This window comes from Catharus ustulatus, chromosome 6 (assembly GCF_009819885.2).
Source record: "Catharus ustulatus isolate bCatUst1 chromosome 6, bCatUst1.pri.v2, whole genome shotgun sequence".
NCBI lineage: Eukaryota > Metazoa > Chordata > Aves > Passeriformes > Turdidae > Catharus > Catharus ustulatus.
Genome location: NC_046226.1, coordinates 22892225 through 22919065, shown reverse-complemented (window position 1 = coordinate 22919065; position 26841 = coordinate 22892225). Strand labels below are relative to the sequence as shown.

General features: G+C 43.4%; 2 protein-coding genes across 5 annotated transcripts in view; one reads left to right on the top strand and one right to left on the bottom strand.

Annotated features, from left to right (window-relative positions):
- Nucleotides 1–26841, bottom strand: part of ANGEL1 (angel homolog 1) — a 76348-nt gene that overhangs the window by 7714 nt on the left and 41793 nt on the right. For 2 of the 4 annotated variants that reach the window (XM_033061496.2, XM_033061494.2), the window contains exons 3-5: nucleotides 1641–2240; nucleotides 916–1142; nucleotides 277–346 (exon numbers count right to left, since the gene is read on the bottom strand). In XM_033061496.2, the coding sequence (XP_032917387.1) occupies nucleotides 277–346; nucleotides 916–1142; nucleotides 1641–2240 (897 nt within the window). Of the gene's footprint in view, nucleotides 1–276; nucleotides 347–915; nucleotides 1143–1640; nucleotides 2241–3915; nucleotides 4009–4094; nucleotides 4175–26841 lie in introns of those variants that run through there. The other 2 variants (XM_033061498.2, XM_033061495.2) reach the window with 2 other exon arrangements.
- On the top strand, nucleotides 8788–24374 carry LRRC74A (leucine rich repeat containing 74A). The gene is given in 16 exon segments (XM_042779421.1): nucleotides 8788–8873; nucleotides 10088–10198; nucleotides 10200–10242; nucleotides 10869–10971; nucleotides 11559–11701; nucleotides 12575–12596; nucleotides 13531–13599; nucleotides 17181–17202; nucleotides 17366–17533; nucleotides 19528–19552; nucleotides 20877–20982; nucleotides 20985–21022; nucleotides 22167–22202; nucleotides 22204–22275; nucleotides 23002–23063; nucleotides 24305–24374. Coding segments are annotated over 16 exon segments (1176 nt in total).

Here is a 26841-nt window from a genome sequence, read left to right as displayed (position 1 = left end):
TTCCGATAATCACCCTTTATTATTAGTCATTGGGGGTATTTTCTCTCTCCTTGTGCTTCTAGGGCCCTCTGCTTTGTTACTCTGATCTTTCAACTCAGAGACATCAGTTGCAAAAGAAAGCATAATGGTCTAGGCAGACAGTTCAGAAGGGCCAGCAGCCACCTGGCAAACAGGAAGAGATCTCTTGAAACTGAGTACTTTGAAGATGTTAAGCAGGAAGCACTGCTTGGCCAGTCCCATGAGCTGGATATCCAGACCCACAAAACCAGGACATACCCATCTCCTTGAATGTTGGTTCCAGTTGCTCCCAGTAATGGTTCTCTTGAACCTCCTGGAGACACAGAACCTGGAAGGAAGGCAGAGACCTCGTTTGCTCCACAAGAATTTGCTAGTTACCTTGTTTTGGGGAAGGAAGAAAGTGGAAAAGCACACTTACATACCAACCCTCCAAACAGAAATGTCATCACTGCAACTCTGCCCTCTACTTATCACATGAAAAGCACTAACTTTCTGGGTCACATTAGTGTATCATTCAGTTTTCCAGTGATGAAATAAAACATCCTTCATCCCACAAAGAGGACTCAAAGAATAGAGAAATTCATGGAGACCTCTTCTATGTAGGCTTCCACTCCAGTGATGCCTTAGAAAACTGGTCCTTCTTCCTCTACTTCTGCTGTTTATAGAAATTAAGCCCTGCTATCAAAGTATGACTAGTTTCTACAATCAAAGCAAGACAGACACCAAAAACACAGACTGTGAAAGTCCTCACTCTCAGAGCAATCAGTGTCCAGTTACCAAACAGGCAGTATCTTCCTAGGACTTGACCCCATCTTTTTCTTTTCTTAATACTGTTAGATCAAACAAGGAATTCAAATTCTGGTAACACTGATATAGGGAGGGCTCAGTCATACTTACATCAGGATCCCAATGCTGGATCTCCTGCAAAAGGTTTGGAAGGCGGTAGTTCCAGCTCAGGATGTCTGGATGACAGTGTACATAGAGATCAATGCCCTGCTCCACCAGGTCCTGGGCAAGGATGTTGTAAGACATGACTCGAAATTCAAAGAGAGAAGTGTTTTCTGAGACCTGCTCTAAGACACAGGGCTGGACAGAAAGATCCTCCCAGTCTCTCCATAAAATCTCTATATGCAAGAGACAAAAAGCAAAGTTACAGCCACACTGGGTACCCTGTTGATACTTTGGTTCCCCTGGGACCCAGAAAATTCTCGTTCCCTAAGCTAGGACACTCAGGCCTCTGAGCAAACCCTCATCCACTCTGGTTTTCAGATGCTGTCTCTGGATATCTTTGGATAGCTGTCTGTAGGAATAACACATGACCAGAGTAAGCATACTGAAACACCAGACCCACTTTTCGGTGCTTTTTAGAGTACAAAGCCAACATTTGAAAACAGCAAGGAACATGTATTGATATTCAGACCACAGCCTAACAGCACAGAAACCACTAGCTGTGACCAGCCCCTCCTCAGCAAAATCTCACTTTACAGTTTTCACTAGCAGACCCTGTCAATTCCGCAGGGACAATCAATGTCTTACTAACAGCAAGCCCAGACAATAGCCTGACCACATTCGCTACAAATGCCAATCCCAAACAAAACATTAGATTCAGAGTCATCACTGACCATGGTAGGGCACCTCTGTTGGAACAGGATAAAATGGCACTGCATCCTGAATGGGCTGGGCTGGGAGCGCTGGTGGCACTGTCTCCGCATCACATGCTAAACTCCAGGCCAGCACAGCTGGGTCATCATTCAGCACTTCCACATTGATACCAGCACAGCCAGCTGTCTGGTGATCTGTCTGTGGCACCACAGCTGTCCAAGGGGCACTGCCTGCTGCAGTCACTGTTTCCTCTGCTGGTAATCTTGTCAGTTCAGCCACTGCATGATCTTGCAGTTCTGAAGAAGCCAAGGTGTTTAGCTCCAAGAGCTGCTGATCAGCACATTGGGTGACTTCTGGAGACGTATTCAGGTCACTGAGGCTGGTCATCAATAGCTCTGAACCTTCTAACCAGGCACTAGTGAGTGTAACTGATACTTTCCTTGCTGCTGGAACACTCTCACTGGCTGGCAAATTCCCTACTTCTTCCTCCAGCCACTGCTGGAGAAGGGCTTCTTGCTCTTCTGGAACCGATCTTCCTGTGGTTGCAGCAAAGATACCTTCTATCTGGGTGGACGGGCTCTTTGCCAGAAGCACATTCTTTTGACAGGTAGAGAAAGCATCTGTCATTTAAAAACAAAATCAAAATAAGAGAGCCAGAAATGCTTTCTTACTCATTCTTTTCTTCTTCCAATGCATGTGCTGTAACTCTGTGCAATACAACCATCCGGTATAGCAACCCAAACAAAATACTTCTGTGAGAAAAAACAGTTACAGTCTAAATAACTTCCCCTGCATCCTCCAGAATGCTAAGCCACAGTTCAAGTCCAGTTACACTAGTCCAAGTCACTGAAACTGACACAATAGCAATGGATTTATCAAATCTAGGGAATGCAATTCTAACTCATGCAGCACCACAGCGCCAAGCTGAAAGCCCTTGTGGAAGCTATCAGCTCTCAGCAACGTATGTAAAGGCACAGTCTCTAAAGGTTAGCCAATCAGGTGCATGGACTAAGAAGCCAAGGTCTTCTAGATCATCACTTGGAGCAAGTTTCTGTCCAGGGACTAAGAAATAGAGGTCAGCTAAAATAAAATATATCACAAGAATGTGTTGTAGAAGAGAAACCATTCTGTTACTAAAGAGATGAAAAATGAAGACACAGAGGGACTAACATATGCCTCCTTAGAAAGAGTATATGCACAGAAGAAGTCCTGGTAAGAATTACAGATTACCTAATGACGGATGTGGCAAAAAAATAAAACCACTTTAAACTGCTTTTAATGCAACATTGAATATACTAATATTTGTGTGGCAAAGTAGAAAAAGACATCTCCTTTCACTTGCATCTATACAAGAGATGGTGTTTACATTTTGCTATGAAGTCTGCACAGACACTCATTCCTACTGTTAACTAGAAATTTCCATTGTTTACCAATCACTTTTTTTCTCTGCATGCCTGTCAGTCAGCCATAGCAGTAACATACAGGAGTCAGCAACATCCATGTATAGTTTCACTATACCTTTTGTGTCAAAGTTTTCTGTACCTGTCAGAAAAAGGAGATTTAGGAACCACACTCCTCTCTGCCAGTTTGTAATTAAGTTCATTAATGTCAGAGACCCCAGCACACCAAGGTAATGTTTGCACATGCCACTGGCCAGGCCCGATGAGTGCCTGCAAGAGCCTGATAACACACAATAGGAGCTGAATTTGAGAGCAGCAAGCTCGCTGTTCACTATGGAAGAAGACAGCGTGCTAGTCCAGTAGTTGCTACAGGCCCAGAGACAGGTTCAGGTTGGAGGGTGGCTTTACATGAGCTCAGTAAGCAGGGACTGTGAAGCAGCAGCAGGATTTAGGGAAACTAAGTGAAAAAGCAATGCACATAAAACATAAGTCCATCCACGAAGTCACCCGCAGGTCCTTGGGAGATCACAGATCTCTGAGCAGCCCATCTGCACGGAACTCCCCGAGCCTGGAGAACAGGTTGGGGGCAGGAGCTAGAGCCCTTGCGCAAAGCGCAGTCTGCCTCTGCAGCACAGCAGCCGGCAGCCGCTCCCTCCAAACACGCAACTCCCCGCGCGGCCCGGGGCCAGCAGCCCCGGCCCGGCACAGCACCCTCAGGCCGCACCTGCTCAGGGCCAGGGCCTCGGGGAGCCCCGGGACAGCCGGGCAGACCCCGGCCGCCGGGCCGCACCCCCCTCAGGCCGGGGCGGGGGACAGCGAGGGACATCCCCGCCCCTCCGGACCACCCCCGCCAGCTCCCCCTGCCCGCGCCGCCGCGCGCCCGGGGCCGGGTTACCTCGGAGGGCCTGGAGGAGCCGCGCCGCCGGCAGCAGCACATAGCAGAGCACGGTGCCGATCATGCCGCCCGGCCCGGCCTCCACCGCCCCCAGCCCGGCCCCGCCACCGCGCCGGCCCCGCCTCAGCTACGGCCTCACTGCGCGGGCTCGCCGGAGCCCGGCGTGCCCAGACACTCACCGCGTCGGGCCCCAGGGGCTCGCAGCCGGCTCGGACCTGGCCCTCCCCGAGCGCCGCTCCCAGAGGCCGCGGCCCGCGGTGGGACGGCCCCGGCCGGGGTGGGGCCCTGCCTGCCCCAGTGTGGGGCAGGAGCGCGGCCGGGAGTGCGGAGCGGCCCTGCAGACGTGCTGTGACCCTGGGCTCAGTGACGGTTTAAGGCCCTGCCACCCTGAAAATTAATTTTAGTTTCAAACAAAAGGTTTTCACCCCCTGTTCTCCAGAAATACAAACAGGACAATTTCTTTTTTTTTTTTTTTTTTTTTTTTTTTTTGCCCCCTGGGAAGCCACCATTTTCTCCAGAATGTTGCACAGGCTTTTTGAACACCGCTGATAGTAGCCAAGGTTTTGCAAAGCATAACCTCTATGCGGCAGTGGCGATGGGGTGGGGGAGACAGTGGAGCAGGAGCAAGAGCGTGCCCTCACTCCGTGCTGCTGAGAGGTCATCAGAGGTTTGCAAAATCATTCAAAAAATCAACCAAAAAATCACACAAAATCGCCTGTGAGTACTCTGGCGTTTGCAAGTTGAGGTCCATCAACATGCTGAAAACAGACAGTTACATATGAAAAGTGATATCCTGGTTGAAGTCCAGAATTTCAATATTTGCTTCACTCCACAATCAAATGTTTTCAACATCCAAAAGCAAACAGATTGAGCTGAACACACTTCAGATTTCTTACACTAAATACACATTTCTAAAGTGTAAACTCAGTAGCCTTTTCCTAAACTCTAAGATGGGTATCTGCAACGAAGTCGAGATTCATGTTATTCCTGCCTTTTGCACTGATGATTGCTGACAAACTGTCCCCCTTGATGGTAACCAGCGGCCATCTCATGGGTCATAATTAAATTATACTTGGTGATGTGTAGAAAATCACACTGTGAAAAGCCAGTGTTGACAAAAGAGACAGAGGAACCTTGCAACTTTATTGAAGTAAAAGGCAGAGTCCACTAGGCCATACCCCCATGGGGTCTCTCAAGTTTTTGGAGGACACAGCCTCCTTTTATTCGAAACTCCTGGCCACACATTGCCCTCTCTCTTCCCCTATTAGCTGAGGTATTACGAAGGTACAGACTTCCCAAACTACCTACTACACATTGCCCTAAAGTTAAGAACCTCAAATTATCTGGATTCTGCAAAAAATGCAGCTTGATGTTCATGAAGACATTATGACCCATTTCTAAGACCTTAACACCCTGAAATCCCCACAGCCACTCTTCCGGAACCTAATTGGTTCTTTCACATCGTGTTATTTATGAAGACATTAAGACCCATTTCTCCCATCAGTAATAAGCACAATGAGGGTCCACAGCTTGGATCTGAGATTCTGTTCTAATGTATATAAATAATAATCCTACCACTCTTTTTCAAATCCCCATGTATAAAACATCACAGACCACAGAAGCAGTGACTTGTCTCAAATCCCACAGATGTCTCTGGCAAAACACCGCACTGTGGTCTCCTGTCTCCTGTTGCAGTAACCAATCCATCCTTGGTTTCTAGTCAGAGAATGGAGGATGTTCTCCAGAGAAAGGATCTGCAACATTAAGAGCTCATGACTGGGTCATTTAAAACCACCCTGCTCCTTAAAAGGAAAGATCTAAGAAAAGATCTGCAGACCCAACCCTCATCAGAATAATCTGACTGAAATTAGAGAAGAATGTTAGCTGATGCTACAAACAAGCAAGCAACTGTGGCCAAAATAGCCACAGTTGTTTGGCCTACGCTAGAAAAATATTTACCAACTTTGGCAATAAAATCAAAGCTGACAATGGTCATCCACTTCAGGGTCAAGCTTTCCACTGGGTTTTGTGGTATTTTGTTCTTTATCCACATATAATCCTTCCACGGTCTCTAATGACTGGACTATTTGAGAGGTCTATGTAGAATTTAAGGGAATAAAACCACTAAAATTATCCTATTCTTGGGGAAATGGGAATATTTGTAAGTGCATGAATTCTGCTCAGCCTTTATCAGAAAGCCTCTTTTCTTACAGTTTTGGTTTTGGCACCTTAGGAAAAATCACAAAGTCATCGGTAAAAGAGATGTAAAATAATAACCACTGCAGCACTTTTGGCACCAACAGCAGTTGGTGGAATGAGCGAGTACCTGATTCAAGGCCCCATTAAGTGCTGACATGTTTACAAGCCAAACTTTATTACTGAACATACTGGGAATTTGTCTGTAGGGAAGTCTGAATTGTTCCAGACTAAAAAGGTGAATACATTCCTATCTTCATCTCATTTAACACTGTAACTGCCACAGTCTGACTTTATCATGAAATTGTACAAACTGGAATATGAACTTGAAGGACACAAGAATGCTTAGCAGCAGCCTGGCATGATTCTTTGATACATTTGGGGGAGGAAGGGGGAAGGTCCACAACCAAAACCATAGCTTATTCTCAGTTATTGTGAGCTGACTGGATCCCAGAGCAATGGGGTTTCTGGGCACTGAATGTCACCCTTTGAAGTGAGAAGGTGCAGGTCAGGTCATATAAGCATGATGTGGCAGCAGAAGTCAACCACAGGCTCTGCAGGGCTTTCTCACAACACTGGGACAGCAGCCCTGCAAGCAAGACATAGGATTCTCCTGTTTATAAGCAGAATAAATCAAGAACCCAGGTCTTACAAGTGGCACCATTCCTCCTGGAGATGTTTTGACTTCAAGCAGCTGTGCTTTTAGTATGTAAGTGTGAGAAACATACAGGATCTAGGATGTGGCTGTGAACTCTTCATTTACAGAAGAGAAAAAGTAAATGAGTCTGCAACTCACTGGTGGTGACACAGAGAATGAGTCTGAGAAGGACACAGGTGCAGGGTTTACTTACTGGAAAACTCACTCCAGAAATTGTCAGAAATGGCCAAAGAAAAATCAGTAGCAGCTAAGAGGGACTGTGGTTGAACCAGGCCGATCACCAGGTGGGAAGGCTTGTCTCCCTAGGCCAGATAGCAACGAGAAGAAGGGTGAGCAGGGACCCAGGGTACCAGTGGCCAGAAATGAGTGCTACCATCTGGGAGCAGCTTGGAAACAACAAAATTAATCATTAGAGGACTTGGCAGTACCAGCTTCCAGGACACTCCACCCAGCTGCCCCTAATGCCCATAAGAGATGTCAGAGCTCAGCATTTTTGGATCCTCTTTGAGCTCTTCATTGCCCAGAAGGACAGGCAGGGCATGGGGACAGGGTTTTCTGAACCTGCTGCTTCCAGGCTCTGCTTATACACAACAGAGTCAGGTGCCAGGGCTGCTTGCAGCTCTTTGGCCTGACTTTCTAGCTTAGCATAACAGTTCCTCTCAAAGTTCTAAATCTTCTTTGGCCTGTCACTTCGTCATTACAAGTGGATTTCTTATTTTCCTTTGTTGTTATATATGCAATTATTTGTTAAATAATGCAATTACTGTAAGGCATGGACATATATGGAACAACTCCTCTAGGCTTGTTTTTCTATATTTAAATAGCACATAATGCAATTTATGAAGTGCCGAAATCACTTCTGAATCTAACTCAGAAGGCTCAATCCACACACTGTGGGACTGACTAATGTATTGGGCACATGACTTGTCTCATGACTTCTTTGCATGGGATTTAAGCCTATTTTTACCCTTCCTTTTGTCTTTCTCACACTAGAGTAATGCAAGTAAATCCATCATTTGACAAATAAAATCTGGCAGAAGGAAAGGGTCTTAATAAAGGAGATGCAGCTACAGAGCTGGTTGAAGTGTGGTGATGTGAATGCCAGCTGGCCAGTCTTTTCCTCACACAGGTCTGAATGAACAGCTAAACTGCTCCACATTCTACATCAATGCTGGGTGACACCCAGCAAGGGTACAAAATTACAGGTTAATAGCCTGGAGTTCTAAAGGGAAATAGAGAGTAAGAGATGAAGGCCATAAAAGCAGTGACAGGGAAGGAAAAGGAAGATTCAGACTAGAAAAAAGAATATGTATTGTGCTATTAGCCAGAAATTATTTTGGCAAAATAACACTTCATAATTTTTTCATGCATTTAATCCCCTTAAAAGGGAATTTTCCAAATTTTCTTTTTCTATAACTATAAAATAAATTATAAATTGTGGGCAAGAGAAACTGTATTGTTTCCAGTGATATATTCAGTCCCAATATAAGGTGGCAGTAATATACGGCAATATAGGGCAGTTCTGCCGTGCAGAAAGAGTGTACTGCAAAGCATTCCCAGAGTCTGATCACAGAGTCAGCCTCTGTGCCTGAGGAATTGTCAGTCAGCTCAAGAGAGGTAGGAGCAGATGGCATGGTTTTGGCTTGCACATTTGTGGGGAAATGGGATGAAGATAAAAAAATGCTTTGCCTGCTGGGCTCAGAAATTGAGAAAGGTAGCTTGTAAGGGAACAACAGCCTAATGTGGGAGAACTGTGAGTTCCCTGCACATGGCCTGAAGAACTTGAGGACAGCTTAGCCCCGGAGTTAGCCATTCCCCATACTGAGGCTAGCACCACATGCATGTAGTGCGCAGGGAGTGCTGAGCAGGAAGCAGGATTGCAGGAGTACATCCACAGCATGGTGGGGGCTTCAGTAAGAGGAGTGGAAGATCTGTCACATCCAGGGAGTCACATCTCTGCTAGACTTGCATGGACAAACTGAATCTGCCTCATGGCAGAACAGAATGAAATGTCCAAAATGAGTGAGCCTCAGGAGTCTGTCTTGCTGGCTGATGCCTCAGCAGAGAAGGCAATGCAAGCTCCTGACACTGACCTAGGGGTTGAAACTGAGTGCCTTCTCACCAGCCTTTCCACACAGAGCTGTACCTACCAACTGATATGTATCCAAAAAAAGAGACCAAGGACATGATCCTGCCAGAATTCTGACAGCTACGTGTAAGCTGGCTATTGATAAAGGCCCGGCAGGGGGGTGAGGGGAAGAGGGATGAGAGTGTGAATTTTCCTTTAAGAGTTCTCCCTTTGATGTCAAACATCTTTCTTCAACTGCTTTCTACACACCAGGGCTATTTCTTTGTTCCTTATTGTCTCCTCTAGCTGTACATAGAGCAGTAGGAGCAGCTAGCTGATACCAGGGATGGAACTGCATGCCTGTTTGTGCACTCCTGATGGAACTCTGTAGCACTTGTGGTCTGCACACCATGGGTTTGCCACAGCTGTTCTAGTCTTTTCTGGTGGCTCTCCTCTTATTTTCTGCAGCATGAAGTCAGTCATCTGATTAAACAAGTCTTTCACTCATTTTTGTCACAGTAGGATTTATCCATGATTTAGGAAGAGAACTTTCTAACTTAAGTAAATGGAAGGAAAGTCAAAAAACATAACAACACAAGAACAATGACTATTTTGTTAGAGTCTACAGACTGAACTGAAAAATGGCTTTGTTGAGAGGGGCATTTGTCTTGAGGTTAGACTTCTGAATGTATATAACAACACGGAGAAATATAAGCTCTAAGTATGGGGTTTGATGAAGGAATTCTAAATGACAGGTTTTTGTGGAAATACAGCCTCCAGCTGCACTGATATATCACACTGCAGCTGTGTCAACAACACCCAATGGCCAAGATGAAAATGCTGGGATTCTTTCTACTGGTTGTAAGCCAGAATGTTCTGAGCTTCCCTACTTCTGCTGGCAATATCAGCTGCATGCTTAAATTAAACTTAAAAAAAAAAAACAAACAAGAAAACAAAAATGTTTTTGCCTGATGTCAAAAGTTCTCAATTACACCAAAAAAGTTCAGTCACACTGCATACTGGTGAGAAGCTGCAGCAAGTCACTGGATGTCAAACAGATAAGCAAGGAGGATGTATTTACTCCTGGAAGTCTGGGATAAAGAAGTGGGAAGAAGCAGGGGGTGATAATGCATAAAGAGTAAAACTGTGCTGTTGTTGCATAGTGTTACTTAATTTTATTCTGTAGTTTAATTTATTTAATAGACATGGAGGGACACAATGCACCACTCATCAATATATTTTTTCTCTGTAGATCCTGAGAAGGCCTTTGCAGACATTATGGGCACAGAGCTCGTATACTTGGAAGCACACAGACTGATGGAAGTGGTGTCTGCCTCACATTTGATTCAAAATTTGGCTAAGCCTGAACCACCATGGTCTAGAATCTAATGGTATCAAAGACACTGTTAGTGCTATGGTCATGAGTAGCCAGTAATAGTGGAGCCAGTGTTCTCAAGAACAATAGGAATTTTAGGCCTCTCTCAGGCCTGGAAGTCATCACAGTGTGGGAGAAAAAAACATAGGAGCTCTGAGCATCCCAGTGTTTCTTATCCTCTGCACATGAAAATTTTGTGTGGCAACTGATGCCCTTTAATGGAGTTACCCCCAAAAGTAACTGATGCTCTTCCATGTGACACAAGCCCTCAGTGCTTCTAACCCCTACAGGGCCAGATGGGGCTGGAGGGACTCATATTCCACTCTGGGTTCTGCATAGGAAGGTGCTACATTCACTCATGGGCAGGCTCTAGATGCCTGAATTGAAGCTGGGATCTGAACCTGAGTTTCCAGGCTGGCACAAAGCAACAGAAAGTCATGATTACTTGAAATCCATCCAGGAAAACATCTCTTTTGTATGCCAATTACCACTGCCATGGCTCTGTCACATCCCCTGATCTCTGCTCAAGACCCACAATGCTCCCTGAAGTTTGGAGGAAATGTCTAGTGTCTCAAAAATTAACTAAGGAAACTACTCTCCCTGTTAATTTTACAGTAATTTTTTGTATGCCTTCGTTTACCTTTTTGTCTTCCCAGTCCAACACAACCATTACACTATTAGAGTTGGAAAACAAGTGCATTTTGGTAGAAGGAGCTATATGCATAGGAGAGATGTTGTGAGACAATTCTTCAAGAACTGGTACCTGATCTGGCATAGTTTGTAGTCAAAATTATTGCTCATCAAGTTCAATCTTCTGAAAGAAAACCAATTTTAACCAAAATGTACAAGCTTCTGAAAAGCAGAAGTGTGCATATAGTGGCAGTTTGTTGAGTCCAGAACTGTTATCTTCATTAGCAGATGTGACAGTAATTACCATAACTAAGTTGTTTCAGTTTATGCTTGGCCAACAGAAAACATGTTTTGGCCAGGAAATTTAATTCTCTACTATGACATGGAGAAACTTTTCTAAATAGATTAAGGGAATAATGCAAAATGTTCAGATATGAACTGGTGGAAATGTTCCTTGAATTTGAAACTGGGATATACAAAATGCATTTTGATAGGCCATGGGATCTGTGTTACACTGAAAGAAAAGACTCTTGGTGAAGTGCCTCTTGGTTCGCTGAAGACAAAGATCTATGTGAAACTGATGACTCTAGGGCTTTATTTGTGTTAGGAAGGATACAGAGTTAAATACACCTATAACCTATGCGTTAATTACTGTGGGGCTAATATTTCTCATATTGCCCATCGTGCATTATTCCCTTCGTATCTTGGGCACTAAGAAGACAGTAAAACCAATAAATTCTTTGGACTCATCCTTCTTACACTCCCTTCTTTTCTTCCAAAACATCTTAATAAGCACCTAGACACATCAGGAGCTGAAGCCATTGCCAGTTTGCTTTTGGATAATTTGTCCTACCTCAATGTTTTTCAGCTCATGGAGGGGCTGTATGTGCACAGACACTGATGGCAGTAGAAGTGAAGTAATATATGTGTTTCATTCCAGTCTCTCACCCTGAAAATATTACTCAGACTATTGGCAAAATCAGTCTCTCAGCTATATCTCTGATGGGAACCCAGATTAAAAGTGGAAATCTAGACTTTAAGTGATTAATTATTTGACCTGCTCAATTTCCAGCACCTCTGAAAACCTGTCCCTCAGGAGGAACTTAGTTAATTTCTGGAGCATCTCCAAAAATTGGGTAATTCCACTCCATAGAGTAAAGACTAGTGAGTAACTTCCCTGTTGGGTCTGTCTGAGATGGAGTTAATTTTCCCCATAATAGCCCTCATAGTTCTGTGGTTTGTATTGGTAGCTAGAAAGGTGTTGATAAATACAGGAAAGTTTTGGCTCCCAAAGCTTCAAGCACTGTCCCTTCAACACCCTCCCACCACCCTTCACCACAAGGCTGGTGGTGGGCAAAATCTTGGGAGGGAACATAGCCAGGACAGCTGATTCAACCTCACCAAAGGGATATTCCATACCATACGACATCTCCTCAGCAATAAAAGCTAAGAGAAAGGCAGGGGGTAAAGGGAAGGGAGGGTGGGAAGCAGCATCACGTTTGTTATTACAGTGTTTGTCTTCTGGACCACTATGTATATACACCGTTATACAACACCATGTGTACTAAAGTCTGACTTTCTGGGAAGTGGCTGGACATCATCTAGTGATGGGAAATAGAGAATAAATATTTTCTTTTGCTTTAGTGTGTGGCCTTTTCTTTCGCCTTATTAGATTGCCTTTATCTTGATTCAAAAGGGCTTTTTCTGTTTTATTTTCTCCTCCGTTCTGCAGAGGAGGGGCAGTGACAGGCTTGGTGAGCACCTGATGTTCAGCCAAGGTCAACCCACCACAACTTCTTACAGCCAGATATGGACTGTGATGGACTGAAGGTTTTACCTAAAAGCACATCTTTCTACAGACCCCAGCACCACACCAGAGGAGAGATCAGTGTATTGTTAATATACTTTTCTTCCCCACTAAACAACTTTGGAAAGGAGACTGCACCACACTTTGCTGAGACATTAATAATGAGTTACCTGAAATCCAAGGTCATTTGCAGCCCTCACTTGGCATGATTCACTTGGCAATGTCCACATGATTTCCTGGCATAATTCTGCTAAGTGCTTAGTTCAGAAATAAGAGAGGCTGAGAGGATGCAGTGCTGGATGAACTGCATCAACATTTTTTCAGGACAGCTCTGTGTGTCTGGCTGAGAAACCTTCAGAACTGTGTAAGAGAACACAACTTCATAAAAGTTTGCAATTCTCCAGTAAATATTTTTACTGGAGAGTCTTGGCTTCTCTGGACAGTTCCTGTCTCAAAGCCCTTTAATCATTTGGTACCTTCAGAAGCTGCCCGAAGCAATACCTTGTTCTGATACCAGAAAGAGCTCTAAGTCAAGGGACAATGGTGGGAGTGAAACAGGGACAGGAACAGAATTGCAGGATGTGTTGCAGGCCAGACATGAGCTTCATCAGAGAAGTTTGCACAACATGAAGTCCTTATTGATTTTGCTGTTTTGGGAAGATAATCACTGTGATGTTATATGCCCATCAGGGGACACAGTGCCACAATCTCTGTGCTGCTGATGTGCCATGCACTGAAGATATCAATGTGTCTGATATCCCTCCTTTTCCTACTCACGTGGGTGCCTTGGTATGGCATCTGGCTGCAGCTGCCTGCAGCTGCAGCTGGCTGGAAGATCACATTACCTCTGCACACTTGTCTTTCTGTTGGGAATTAACAAGTGAAGGAGTTGAACCTCAGCCACAAAAAGTTCTCTGAGAAAGGAGGACAGATCCTGGGATAGATGCTCAGTAACTTATTACTCCTGCAAAGCCAGGATGTCATGGTTTAGGAACAGCACTAAAAATGCTCTGCTTTAAAATACAGCATGAAAATTAAACACTTTCACCTGTTCCTTTCCAATAATGAGAAAACACTAGGAGAGATTATAAGATATAATCACAATTTATTGAAAAAGACTGCTAACCACAACAATGTTAATAAAAGAGCATACAAAAGAGTATTTTACCCACCAAATAAACACAGACACTTTGCAAAGACAGCACCAAGTATGATTAGATTTCCAGTTAACCAGCCCAAAAAAATCGAATAAATAGAGACAAACCAAAACCTGGTGGGACCTGACAGGACTCTGAAACATGCTAGGGAACCCTTTCCTGTGCCTGACCTTGTGGGAGAAGGACTGGAACATTCAGCAGTTCCAGCTGCAGCTTGGGCTCTGGCTGCAGTCATTGTGGCTGCAGCTTGGGGTCTACATGGCTCAGCTGGGCTCCACTCCACGTGGCTGCTGCTCTTTTTTTTTTTGGTTTTTTTTGTTATTTTCTCAGAGCAGTATCTCGGGTTCACTGGCTCTAACCTATAGAACCAAACCAGAAAAGCTGCAACTCAGAGAAAGGGGAAAGGGACCACTGGTGGCAGAGATGGGCTAGCTTTACTAGGTGACCCCAAAACCTGCACACCCCTGAGTCTAAGCCCAGCAAAAGACAGTGACCCTTCCAGTTCTAGCTTCCTGTTGCTGAACCCACACTCCTGCCATGATGTGAATGGTATGGAATTATACACTGCTAGAAACTCCACCACATTTCTCTACAACCATGACAAAACTCCAATTGCTCCAGTGAGAGAGAAAAGGCAGAGACTGCGGGTTGAGAGAGGAACAATTTACTGGAAACAGCAATGAGATAAGAAAATGAACAACAACAGCAACAATATTAATAACAAAACTATACAAAAAGAGGATCATTTCTGTGCAAAAAATGCCACTCACTGACTCAACATGGCGTGACCCCAAAACAGGGAATGATGGACTCTCTGCACCCCTGCTTTTCCTGGACAGCAAGTCACGTCCACCTTGCTCTTGGAAGGTGACCTGTACTTCCAACCCTGGCAGTGACATGAGGTGGTGACAATAATGACCTCAACATGCCCATGTGGGTCCAGGCTCTGCCCCCTCATGGCTACTTCAAAAAAATTGACTCTATTCTGACCAAAACCCAGGACACAGGAGTACAGGCACCAGGGAGCTGGATGGTGTCAGCACAGTGAACATGCTTTTCCTTCTCTAGCAAGAATGCCCCATGACCTGGTGGGTATACAAAAAACAGGGCACCCAGATCCAGAGCTTTCTGGCTGGCTCACAGGCTCACCCTCATCACCACAGGTGACTCTATCAGCTGTGAGTCATGTATAGGAACACACATGCATCATGAGAAACCACAGTGACAGAGCAGTCTGTCAGAGAGGAAGGACCTGAAAGGGAAGTCCCTCAGGGTATATAAAGCAGAAAATTGTAATCTTCTAAAATCCCCTAGGATTGGAACTGTTGTTTATTTAGGAGCTACTTCAGTTTTTTGTAAGTAGCACAAACCTAATGGCTTTAGCCATTGCACAGTAAGCAGCAATAGACACAGACTAGGAAGGAATAAAATTAAGATGCCTAATCTGTCTGTTCAGACAAAGTGAGAATCCAAGTGTGCTAGTAGTCCTTCAGAGAGAAAGCAAACAAAACAATTAATATTTCCGTAATCTCAGGTGCTGTTACTACACTGTGAAAGACTTGCATGAATACCTGAATGCCCTTCTACCCTCAGTATGTTCCACAACCTGCTACCATAATGGTCACAGGCATGTGTTGTGAGCATCCAGTGTTCCTTGAGCATCTCAATAATGCAATGCCTTCCATTTCATGAACACTTTCCTTCTCCTGGTTCAGTATTTCCACTGATACGTTATCTCTTTCTAATAAAAGTCCATATCTTTAAAATATGGAACAATTAAAACTGAAGCAAGGACAAAGCCATGTGCTCCTGTCTTGAAAAAGCCTGCAGGCAACACAGAGATCAATACTAAAACTTTTGACCTTCCTGTCCAGAAAAATGCCTCTCCAAAATTCAAGGTTTTACATCTCTTCTCTCCTTCCAGCTCACTTGAGGCAGGATCAGCAGAGATTACTGCAGAATCTGTTTCTTTCTGTTTTGTTTCTAAAAGGAATATTTTTAAGTCAGCTAAATTCACCATCTGCCTCCATACAATCTTCCATACATGGAAAATTTGGATGAGAAATTCTCTCTGAGAATGTGAAGCAAGTGTTGGCAGCAAGTCCTATGCCTCCCAGTGTCACAGCAGACACAAATGAATTCACACATACCCTGCTCTAAGTAGAACTTACACCTTGAGGTGTGTGATGCATGTGAATTGGCATTGGCACATGTACAGCTGGGAACAGCTATCATGTGAAGCTGAATTCCTCTCCTCTGCTAATCAAACATAAGTAGAATGAGTCTTGATATTTTAGATGTGGCAAGGAGAATCCAGCCATTTTTTATAGTGAGAAAAACAGTCAGTGTCTATTAACATAAGAAATCCTTCCTCTCTCTGCCTTTCTCCTTCACAAGGTAAATTATTTGCTGAGAATTTATTCAAGCACAGGATAAACTGTCATTGCCACAACAGAGCAATGCCACAGCACTACCTAAAATAGAGGAGTATTACCAAGCCCTGGCAAAAGAAAGCCAAAACTGTCTTCTAATAAGACAGGGGTCAATAATCCCTGAAAGGGCAAAACTGAATAACCAGCTAAGATTCCTCCAGAGGTGAGAACTGAGAGCTCACACATCTTCTCAATCCAAGATCAGACTCTAGGAATTCAGCTCAGAAAAGTCAGCTTGCTTACAAGCTGCATTCTGAGCTAGATCTAACATCATCATCCTGAGAGCCTGCAAATGACACTATGGTGGTTGAGGGGCATCTTTAGAGTTGTTAATGTAGGCCTGTCTTTGTAAATCACTGCAACCACACCAGTCTTTGGGCCTGCTGCTTCAAATTATGTAAATAAATGTGTCTGTGTGCCTTGCTCTTAACCTGGCTTGAGGTAAAGTCACTAGCTCACCCAGAGGCATTCCTCTCTCTCTTAGCCACTCAGATTATCTTAGGAGCTGAAAGCACAAAGGATCTAAAAGCACGAAGGATCTAAACAAGAGTATGTCTTCTGCTGGCCAACATTAACAAAGAAACTTTTTTTTCTAATCATGGGAATGAGGACTGTACATGAGGTCCAAGGTGGGGGAGAGATGATGTTCATGCATTAAGAGAGGCACGCAGCAGTGCAGATCCTGTAACATCAGATAGCCAGACCTTGTAGCAGATCAGAGCAGCCTGAGTTCTGATCTACTGTGCTGCCAAGAGGAGCCAAGCAAATGGGAAATGTCCCAAGGGGCACAACCCCATCCAGAGGGGTTGTACTACTAGCAAGCACACATTCAAATGCAGCCCATTGTCTCAGCCTCTCCCCATCATATGACTGAATATGATCCACATCACATCCTTCTGCACGACAGGTGTAAAGGACCTGATATATGGAATTTCATGCTAGGAGACAGAGAGAAACCGAGAAGGTAACTCCACCTGACTTGAAAATCTTGCAGACTTTTGTGGACAAAGACAAAATATGATGAGATAACAGACAAACCCATTGAAAGGGACCGCAGTTTTTCCACATGCCTGCTGAAGAATGGGAAGAAAGGGTCATCCTTGAGATTGCAGCATGCCTTGTGCTAGACATGACATCCTTATTCTCACCATGTCTGGATCTATGTCTCTTCTTTTACAGATGGCCAGTAATCCTCTGACCACAGAAGATGCCACTGTACTAGCCATAACCATCAGAAAGAACAGATCTCTTTCCAAATCAACACTCCAGGACTATACACTATGCATTTTTAGGAGGTGAGTGGATCACAGAACTGCCTCTTTCTGAGACTGTTTGGCCACTTGCTGTTTGTTTCATTTATGCACAGTCATTAATAAAAAAAGGCTGGTATTTGACAACGCTTCCAGGTGCCATGCAGAATCTGGCTTCGGTCTAGCTCTGGAGAGGTGCTTGTAGTTTCACCACATTTCATTCCCTTCCATTTTCTAACAGCAGAACTAGAACAAGGAGTGAATTACCACTGGAGGATAAATTCTATTCATCACCTGAGCTTTCTCCAGGGTAATCTAAGATGCTAGATACTGTGAAGTACTTTGATACTCCATCAGTATGTCTGAGGAATAGAAGATGGATGCTTCAAGGCATTGGAAGCAAAGCATTTCTTTTTATAAAAAAATGCAAATCAAACATTAAAAAGCTAGTAGGAAGGAAAAAGAAACCAAAGAGACCAAATCTTAGTATACTCTGTAGCAAGGTGGGAGCATGACACATATTGTTGTAACCTCAGGTGCTGCCTCTATTGCTTCTAAAATAGGAGACTGAGAAACGCTCCTGAGTGAGGGCAGGGGTTGTGCTGCAGACAAACATGGGGGAGACACCTGCCTATATATTAGTTCAGTCCTGGCCTTCCCATCCATCCACTGGTTCTTCATGGGAGTAGTTACAGGTGTCAGGGGCCTCAGGGTCCTCCATCCATGTTTGGGAGCACCGTGATTAAAGGAAAGAGCATTTTCACAAAAATTAGATTTGGGACTTGGAACATAAATATTATGTTCACACTTGAAACCAACTAAAAATAAAGTTGATGGGCAGTTTTGGGCACTCATGTGATGGGTTGTATCTATGCTACATCTGCATGTGTTTCTCTGTTACTATGTTACTGAAAGAAACTAAAAATTAGCAGAATAAATAATATTCACCCATAGTCTTTCCTGAGAGTATCAAGTAATTTTAGCAGAGATCATCTGAAGAACAGGCATTCCTCTATGGCAAAGATTTTTTCCTGCATAAATTAAGATCAAAGAGAATTATTTTCCAAGTCTGCAAGGAGTCAGGCCTCATTCTGCAAAGGAAAACCAAAACAGGCTGTATGGGTGTAAAAGACTGCATTATAGAACACATGATCCTGTTAGTTTTATTACTAATAACCTAAACAATTAATAAAATTTGAAAGAATAATAAATTTTAGCTAAATTCTGAGAAATCAAAAGAGATTATTGAAATTCATTTATTTGAAAGGAAACACTTCAGAAACTTTGAAGCATGGAGTTAATCTTCAACCTAAATCTCACTATGAATCTGTTTTTTAGGGTTAACAGTTGTTCTCTTCACCTCACCCTTGCAATAGTCTAAATTACTTGGCATTTCATAAGATAAATGGTCAATGGCATGAATTTACAATGATATTAAAGTATCTCAATAAAATGCTTGTAGGTAAACATCTAATATGTCTAACAGATTTCATTCCACCTGTGATGTGGGGAGATTTGCATTTCAGTTCTGAGTAACTGTTAATATCCAGTGCCAAAGACCTTACATTGTCTTGAATCTTTGAGAAATTAGTAAATTAGTAAATCCTTTACAGGAAACTTAAGGGAAGACATAAATAAAAGCCTTTCTGCCCCTTTTCTCACTGATGCATGTTTATCTTGACTTCTAAAGAATGAATAATTACTGTGTCTATAAAAGGAATTTGGAATAAGGACATCTAGAAACCTCTGCATGGGTTTGACAGTACTAGCAATGGTGAAGCAATAGAAAGGCACATTTTTAACAACAGTTTATTCCTTCTGACAATATACCTAAGCATGACTGTTCCCTACATGCTTTTTATAATCTACTCTTTATAGGGTTCCAACTTGCAGATACTGACAATCAAACATTTTCAGAAATCATGAATCAAAGTAACTGGCACATGCTCATCTTCAGCATCACAGTACATAGGAAACTACGACTGCCTTTTGGCTGCCTGCATGTTGTTTTTCTGGACTGGACTATGTCAAACACGCAGAAATGCCCAAGCTGGCTCCCTCCAGGTGCTGCCTGACCCCAGCACTGTTTGTTAGACCAGACATGCTGCTTTGGCTATGCTGCTCCTGAGGCTGCACTGGCAGACCACCAGCTTTGGAATGGGCTTAAACCAAGCTGGCAATCCTGGGGAGAGCCAGCAGCCTTAAAGGCAGCTCAAGCTTTCCTGTGCTTCATTCCCAGGAGTAACTCACTCTGCTGCTGTCCATGGTGCAATGGCTTCTTCAGAGAGCCACTCCACGTCCATCAAACTCTTGGTGCTGAATGAAAGCTAATAAACCCAGCTGGACCTAGACAGGTTCAAGACTGGGTTTGAGTAGGAACAGTCAAGAGTCATTGCACAGTAGATGAAAAGCTTGTAGACGAATCTGCAAACAGTGGATCTTAAGTTTCCAAAAAGAAACTGTAAGAATGCATTAGCAAACTATAAATAAACTTTAGGGGAAAATACAGTGCTTGAACCTCTCACAGTGACAGAAACAAAAGCTTTCATAAATTTCCTGAGCTGCCTTGGAACTCTCAACAATTAAGAATATAACTAACATAATACATGAACAATTCCCCTGTCATCATGGGTATGAACAAAATCACAGTCATGACTTTCAGAGATCAATCAACACATAGCAAAATTTGCCATAACTTAAACTTAGAGGAATAATTTACAGTGGCATCAATAATATTTGCATTGACAGCTTACTTTCTAATATTCCAAACCCCTGAACTAGGACACTGCGCTGCTGCCCATTCAGTATATGTTAAAACATAAAACTTACAATGTGAGCTCTAAAATGCTGAGCTGTCACTACCCTGTTTGAAATCTGTAGGAAAAAAAGAAAAATGTCAGGGTTTCTTCTGCTGACTGGAACTTATTAGGGTTACACAATGAAGCAGAGCTTTCCCAAAAGCTCTGTTCATCTGGAGACACCCAACCCCTTCCCAGAGAGGATCATTTTCTTGTGGGCTATAAAGTTCCATTGCTGGAGATACTAATTCTTTAAGGTCTTGGGTGATTTTGTTTTATTTTTCATAACTCTATGGCACACTGTAGCTATTAACTGTTCAACTTGCAGTCTGCATCTAAATAGAATGGAGGAGACCCATCTAGGACAGTCTCTGGGATGAACATGAATCTTTTTCTCTCTCAGACATGGAAAAAGAGAAAGATGAGCACTTATTTACAGTTGGGTCTCCAGGGGGTTCCTGAAAGTGAAGAGCAGAGATAGCAGAAGGCACCATCCTTAGGAGAGAATGGCTAATGTATTTATGAACACAAGAAAGGCTTTGTTGGTCTCTGGGTGTCCACACTGACTGCACTTTCCTTGCCCTATGTAGCTCAATGAGTTGGTGAATGAAACTTTCATCAAGTTGCAGGATTTGGTGTGTCAGATGCATCCTGAACTAGATGTCATCTACAGTAAGGTCAAAGGCTGTATCATCAAGACCCCCAACAGCATCCAAATCGCATGGAAGTGATTCAGGCGAGCTACTTAGCTCCCTGTACACAGTATACATGCTGCACACACTTGGAGGGATGGAGGTACAAAGGGGTAAGTTTTCTTTCAAGTGAGAAATACAGCCAAGTTCCTTCAGAAAAGTAAATGCACTAAGAGAATCACAATGTACACACAGACTGATTAAGCAAAGCCTTTGATCTTCTGGAGAAACTATTACCTCGGGATCTTAGAGCACTGAGGGGAAAAAAGAAACATGAATAGATACTTACTTGCTGTGTAAAACAAATAGATTGATTTCAGGTATGATCCAAATGAGTGTCCATCCTCATCACAAGACCACCCCAGTAGCTAACTTTAATAAAACACTTCTCTGACAGTTTTGCTTTAGCATCAAAATTAATGTGCCTCACAAAAGTAGGATATGGTATTACAAGGATATGCTGAAATAGAGATTACTCAGCTTTTCAAGGTCTGCAGTTTCCATGGATAGCAGCAGATGGTGCTGTCCTCCTTTCTGGCAGCCAACGCAAGAAATTGAACCTTGCTGAGCTAAGTAACACTTTTGCACTACCAGCTTCACTGTGTTTCTTAACTGCTGTGTAGATTTTCAGCTAATTGGGTGAGAATTAGCTGTGGATAAGGTTTCAGATGAAACCTTAAGCAAAAGCTTGGGCTGTTAGCTCAGATCAAACAATGCTGCTGTGCTTCTCAACTAGTGACACTTGCACTACCATGCTTTGCAGTTTTTAATAGGTATTATGGTATTCAGGTATCCTCATTCTAACAGAAGCAGAATTCAAAGAAGAGTAACTAAAGTGATCAAAGATCTAGGGGACAGAACTGTCTTGATTAGACAGCCTAGCCAAGCAGTGGCTGCTGGGATGAGGACTAAATATGCATATGCAATTATAAGGGGAAAAAAAGCCAGGTTTGCTACTGAGTCTTGTTTCAAGGTTGGGGGAGAAGGAGGTATAACTGAAAAGAATGGAATTAATATGAACAAAAGGTCTTTGTTCTGACAAAAGGCTGACTGCACAAGGAGTGAGAACTCATATCTCTCAGTGATGGGTTGAATAAAAGCGGGGTGATGGATGAATAAGAGGAGAACTGGAGGCAGGTAGCAGCGACTGTTTCATAGTCATGCCCGTGTTATCTCTGCTTCCAATAGAACTCTTTGAAAGAGCACAACCTACAACTCAGAGAACTTCTTTGGGAATATTGATAAGGATGGAAACATAAAGATTCCTGTAGCAACCTTCTGGAAAGCCGTGATGCAGGTGTGACTCTGAAAGCATGGCCAGAATGTTCTTCTGGTAGTGTACTGCTCTAGGGAAACCTTTCTGTTGCAGCACAGCCACCAGCCAGCTTTGCTGGTGGCATCATGATGCTTCTGGGTCCCTTCCAACTCAGACTCTTCTATGATTGAAAAGGCTAAAAGGCAAAAATCACTCATAGCAAAAGTTGAGCCAGAATGAGACAATAGAAATGCTATAACACCCAATAAATACTGTAGATAGCATCCGTGATAATGGACCAACTTTAGAATATCACAGATACCAACTGTTTGTATAGGATATACAGGATCTTGATACATTCTTATGTCTTACTGCTATGGAAAGTGAAAAATAGGCATCTAAACCCCGCCCGTACAATGGAGTAGACAGTTGTCTTCCTGCCACCGTGGGATCAGTACTGATTCATTTGGGATCAATTTGGTATCAGTAGCAATGGTCAGCCAGACATGAAGTTCTTTTACAACAACAACAACAACAACAACAACAACAACAATAATAATAATAATAATAATAATAATAATAATGGCTTAAATTGTCTTGCCACCACCATTCTGGATTTTTTCTGTCTCTCTTCCTCCATGCACCAGGCCATCTGCTCACCTATTAAAAGACAGCCAGGCCCCACTCTCATATAGAGGATTTTTCCGCTTAAAATTAGCCTGGTTTCCTAGCACTTCTCTTACCAACAAAACATCCCACTGATCTGAGTCCAAAATTGGTGAACTAGTGCACAATCTAGACTGGAATCAGACAGTAGTTGTGGATTACAGGTGAATGACTCCTGTTTTGTCTTTCTTTATTTAATTCAGCTTGACACCAAATAAACATAACCTTGTACATCTTGGGATGTGAAGGGATGTATGCTTTTGGCCAGTCCATTACTTACACAAGTAAAAGGTAAACGAAAAAACACCTTGTATGCTTAGAAGTTCTGTTGAATCAAACTAAAAGTCTTATTTTCCAATTTGATAAACTTGCCATGAGAATCCTGCAGGAATCTCGGAGCTGAATGGCATTTTCATTCATCCTAAACCTAAGATGAGAAGCATCAGCGCAACACTATCCCCCCTGCAGCCAGAGTAAGATTTGCAAAGACAGCATATCTGTGCTGTCAAAACTTTGCCTCCATCCTCAGGGACTCATGTTTTTTCCCTTCTCTCTGATTCCTCTTCTTAGGAGACCTACTTTTCCCTGGAAACCCACCTTCAAACTACAGAACTTTTCATTCTCTTGAAAGTGCCTCTTCCTTAGTGCCTGTAGCAATCATGTCCAAGTTCTGAGAGCCTGAGCATTCAGCAGCAAACTCCTAAGAGGTTGTCAGTTGCTGCAGGCTAAACTGCTTGTCATTGGACCCAAAAGTCCCCCTAGATTTTCAGTCAGTTCTAACATGTGACTCATCAGCTGAAAGCCCTGTTAATCATGCCCAAATATTCCCATCCCTCAGACACACGAATGGGTTTAACTACATGCTATAGCCTAGTTTTAAAGCTAGAAGCAATGGGTCATTTTTGCTCTTAGCCTCCTGATGTTTTCAAAGAGAAGCAAAATAATTTGTTGGATTCCTTCACATGTAGTGGTGCCATACTAAAAGCATCCATGCTCAGATGCTAGATGTGCTTTAGCCTGGGTAATCTTGAATCAGAGGTTAATTAGGATTCCCAAGCACTTCAGGGACAACTTACAGAATCTACAGTGGTTAAGCGTAAGCAGATAAAATTGTTGGCCAGAAAATACTTCATCTAGTGTCATTAATGCTGTAGAGTTGATATAAGGGAAAAAACAGATACAGATATATATCCCTTATCTAGCATCTTGATGCATTTTAGCACTGTGGCAGGTGTGAAATGGTAATATTCACCTTGCAGACAAGAGTCAGAAGAGTTGTGACCTTTGCTGTCCTTACAGTTCCTACCTCAGGCTGTTTCCTCAAGATCCTCTCAGCAGCTTTAAGATACCTGACAGAGAAGGTTCAGTTTACTAGATTAATACTGGTTCACTTCTTTTCAATCAGTCACCTAAAAGACCAGGAGCCAGCACAGAAGCCTGTGGAAGGGGAAATTGAGGAGGAAGAGAAGGAATAGCTATAAAAATGAAGCAAGAAAGCAGGTCAGACAATGCAAGATTGTATGAGAACCATTGAAAGAAAGCTCAGAGTGCTGGGAGGCCCAGCACTGGGGAGCTCTGATGGTCTAAGTTATTGAATGTAAAAATTAAGCTGATGTTCCATTACACAGCAGGTTCCTCCACAGTTTGGTCTTTTTCCATTAAGGAATGATTGGTCCTTTGAACCTGGTTACCAAATCTGTCTCGTTCTGTATGCTGATGGTTATGAACTTACTTACAAAGATGAAGGCAGAAAATGGGAATTGGGAAACTAAGACACTCATATATTTTTATTATCTTCTTTTGAGGCAAAGCATGTGGACAAACACTGAGGTAAGGATCGGGCAGTCATCCCCTGCCTCCTTAGCAGATCTGACACAGGGACCTTTGCAAGAGAAAAAAAATAAACTCATTAAGCAACAGCTCATGTTGCTTAAAAAGTTATGGGTGATAGAAATTTTTTTTAGTGTCTCCATGGGAAAAATATGTTAGAAAGATGGTAGACATAACAGATTTTAAATGGCTTAGATACCATACTTTTTTTAAACCAACAATAAAAACTACATTTTACAGTTCTTAGGAAGGAATTAAAGCCCTGCATATATTAATGTTTATTTAAAAATAGAATCTAGAAAATGTTAATATGTACAGGAAGTACATTTTGCCATGTACATTTTGCCAACATAGACTTTACAACAAAAATCTTGAAGAAGTAGGAAATGTTGCCACTTTGGGAAGATGAGCTTTTGGTGGAAAGAAGCTAGTTACAATCTGATAAGTCCTTCTTTCCTAATGGAATTCCCATGTAAAAAAAAATCTTTGAAATATCTTGAAACGTTTCAAGAGTTCAGGCAGCTCCAGCACCTAATCAAGATGGTCAAGACGACTGTTGGCATGATGGCATTGGTAATGTCTGCTCAGTAGCCACCCTCAGAAGACTTTAGCTCAATACCGCAGCAGGTCTGTGTCCTCTGATGCCTGTGACTCTTCCAGAATTGCATTGTGATTGCAGTCAGTGCCACCTTCACTTACAGAATATGTGGGGGTTTGAGATGAAGAATCAGAACAGCATTTGAAATGCTGGCCAGTTTGCACATGCAGGGGTATAAGACTGTGGGGTTTTCTGTTCTTTTCCTAATCATTACTGAAAAGTCATTAGTGTTTCTTGACTATTGCTAAACACTGAGGTACATTGGGATGGTATGGACCCAGCAATCAAGCCCCAAGCTGCAACTTCCTCACTCCACCCCCAGCACAGTCAGGGAGAGGACGGAAGGGTAGAAAGCTAGAAAACTTCTGGGTTGAAATAAAGACCTTTTAGTAGGGAAAAATAAAAGCCATACATGTAAGCAAAGCAAAACAAGGAATTAATTCCCTGCTTCCCACGGCAGGCAGGTGTTGGGCTGTGTCCGGGCGAGCCGGGCCGCGCCGGCCGCCAGGTGTCAGCACAGCCCCGGCCGTGCTCGGAGGCCTCGCCCGGAGCCTCTTTCATGGCATCGCGGAATGGCCTGGGCTGGAAACGAGCTTAAACATCATCTGGTTCCCACCCCCCGTCGTTGACAGGCACACCTTCCGCTAGATCAGGTTGCTTGGGCCTGTGTTCAACCTGGCCTTAAACACTTCGGTGGATGGGGCATGCACTACTGCTCTGGGCAACCTATTCCAGTGTCTCACCACCCTCACAGCAAAGAAGTTTTTACTAATGTCCAATCTGAACCTATTCTCTCTCAGTTTGACATCCTGTCCGTACATAATCGTACAAAATGTCTCTCTCCAGCTTTCCAGTAGGTTCCCTTCAGGTAATGGAAAGCCACATTTGGGTCACCCTAATGCCTTCTCTTTTCCAAGCTGAGCTGAGCTAGCCTTTCCTCAAAGGAGAGGTGCTCCACCCCTCTAATTAACTTGGTGGCCTTCATTTGGACTTACTCTGACAGGTCCATGTCCTTCTTGTCCTGTAGACCGCAGAACTGAATGCAGGTAGGGCATCACCTGAGCTACTCTTCACACAACTACATCATTGCTGCTTTCCTGTGAAGAACTACCAGTGGGAACATCACTTAAACTGTTGTACGATGTTCCTCCAGCATCCTGCTCCAGAGGCTGGTGCGTCAGCAGCGTCTGTGCCATGTTTTGTGATGGCCTCAGTGGGGCTGTGGGTGAGGATCTGAATATACCTGACAACTGGTCCATACAAGTGTGACAACTCTGCCATTGCTTGTTGGCCCACATGAGTGATGTCTCACTGCTGCAGGACACTTTTAGTATCTCTTGGATCCATTGAAGTTACTGCAGCTGATCCACAGACCTAAGTGTAGATACTCTGGATTTCTTGGGCTGTAGTTTAAAACAGGTCTTGTCCTAGGACGTTCTTCAGTTGCTCCAAGTCTATCGACCAAATGTTCACCATACCCTAGCTGTGCCTCTCTTTCCCCCTCAGTCCCAGAA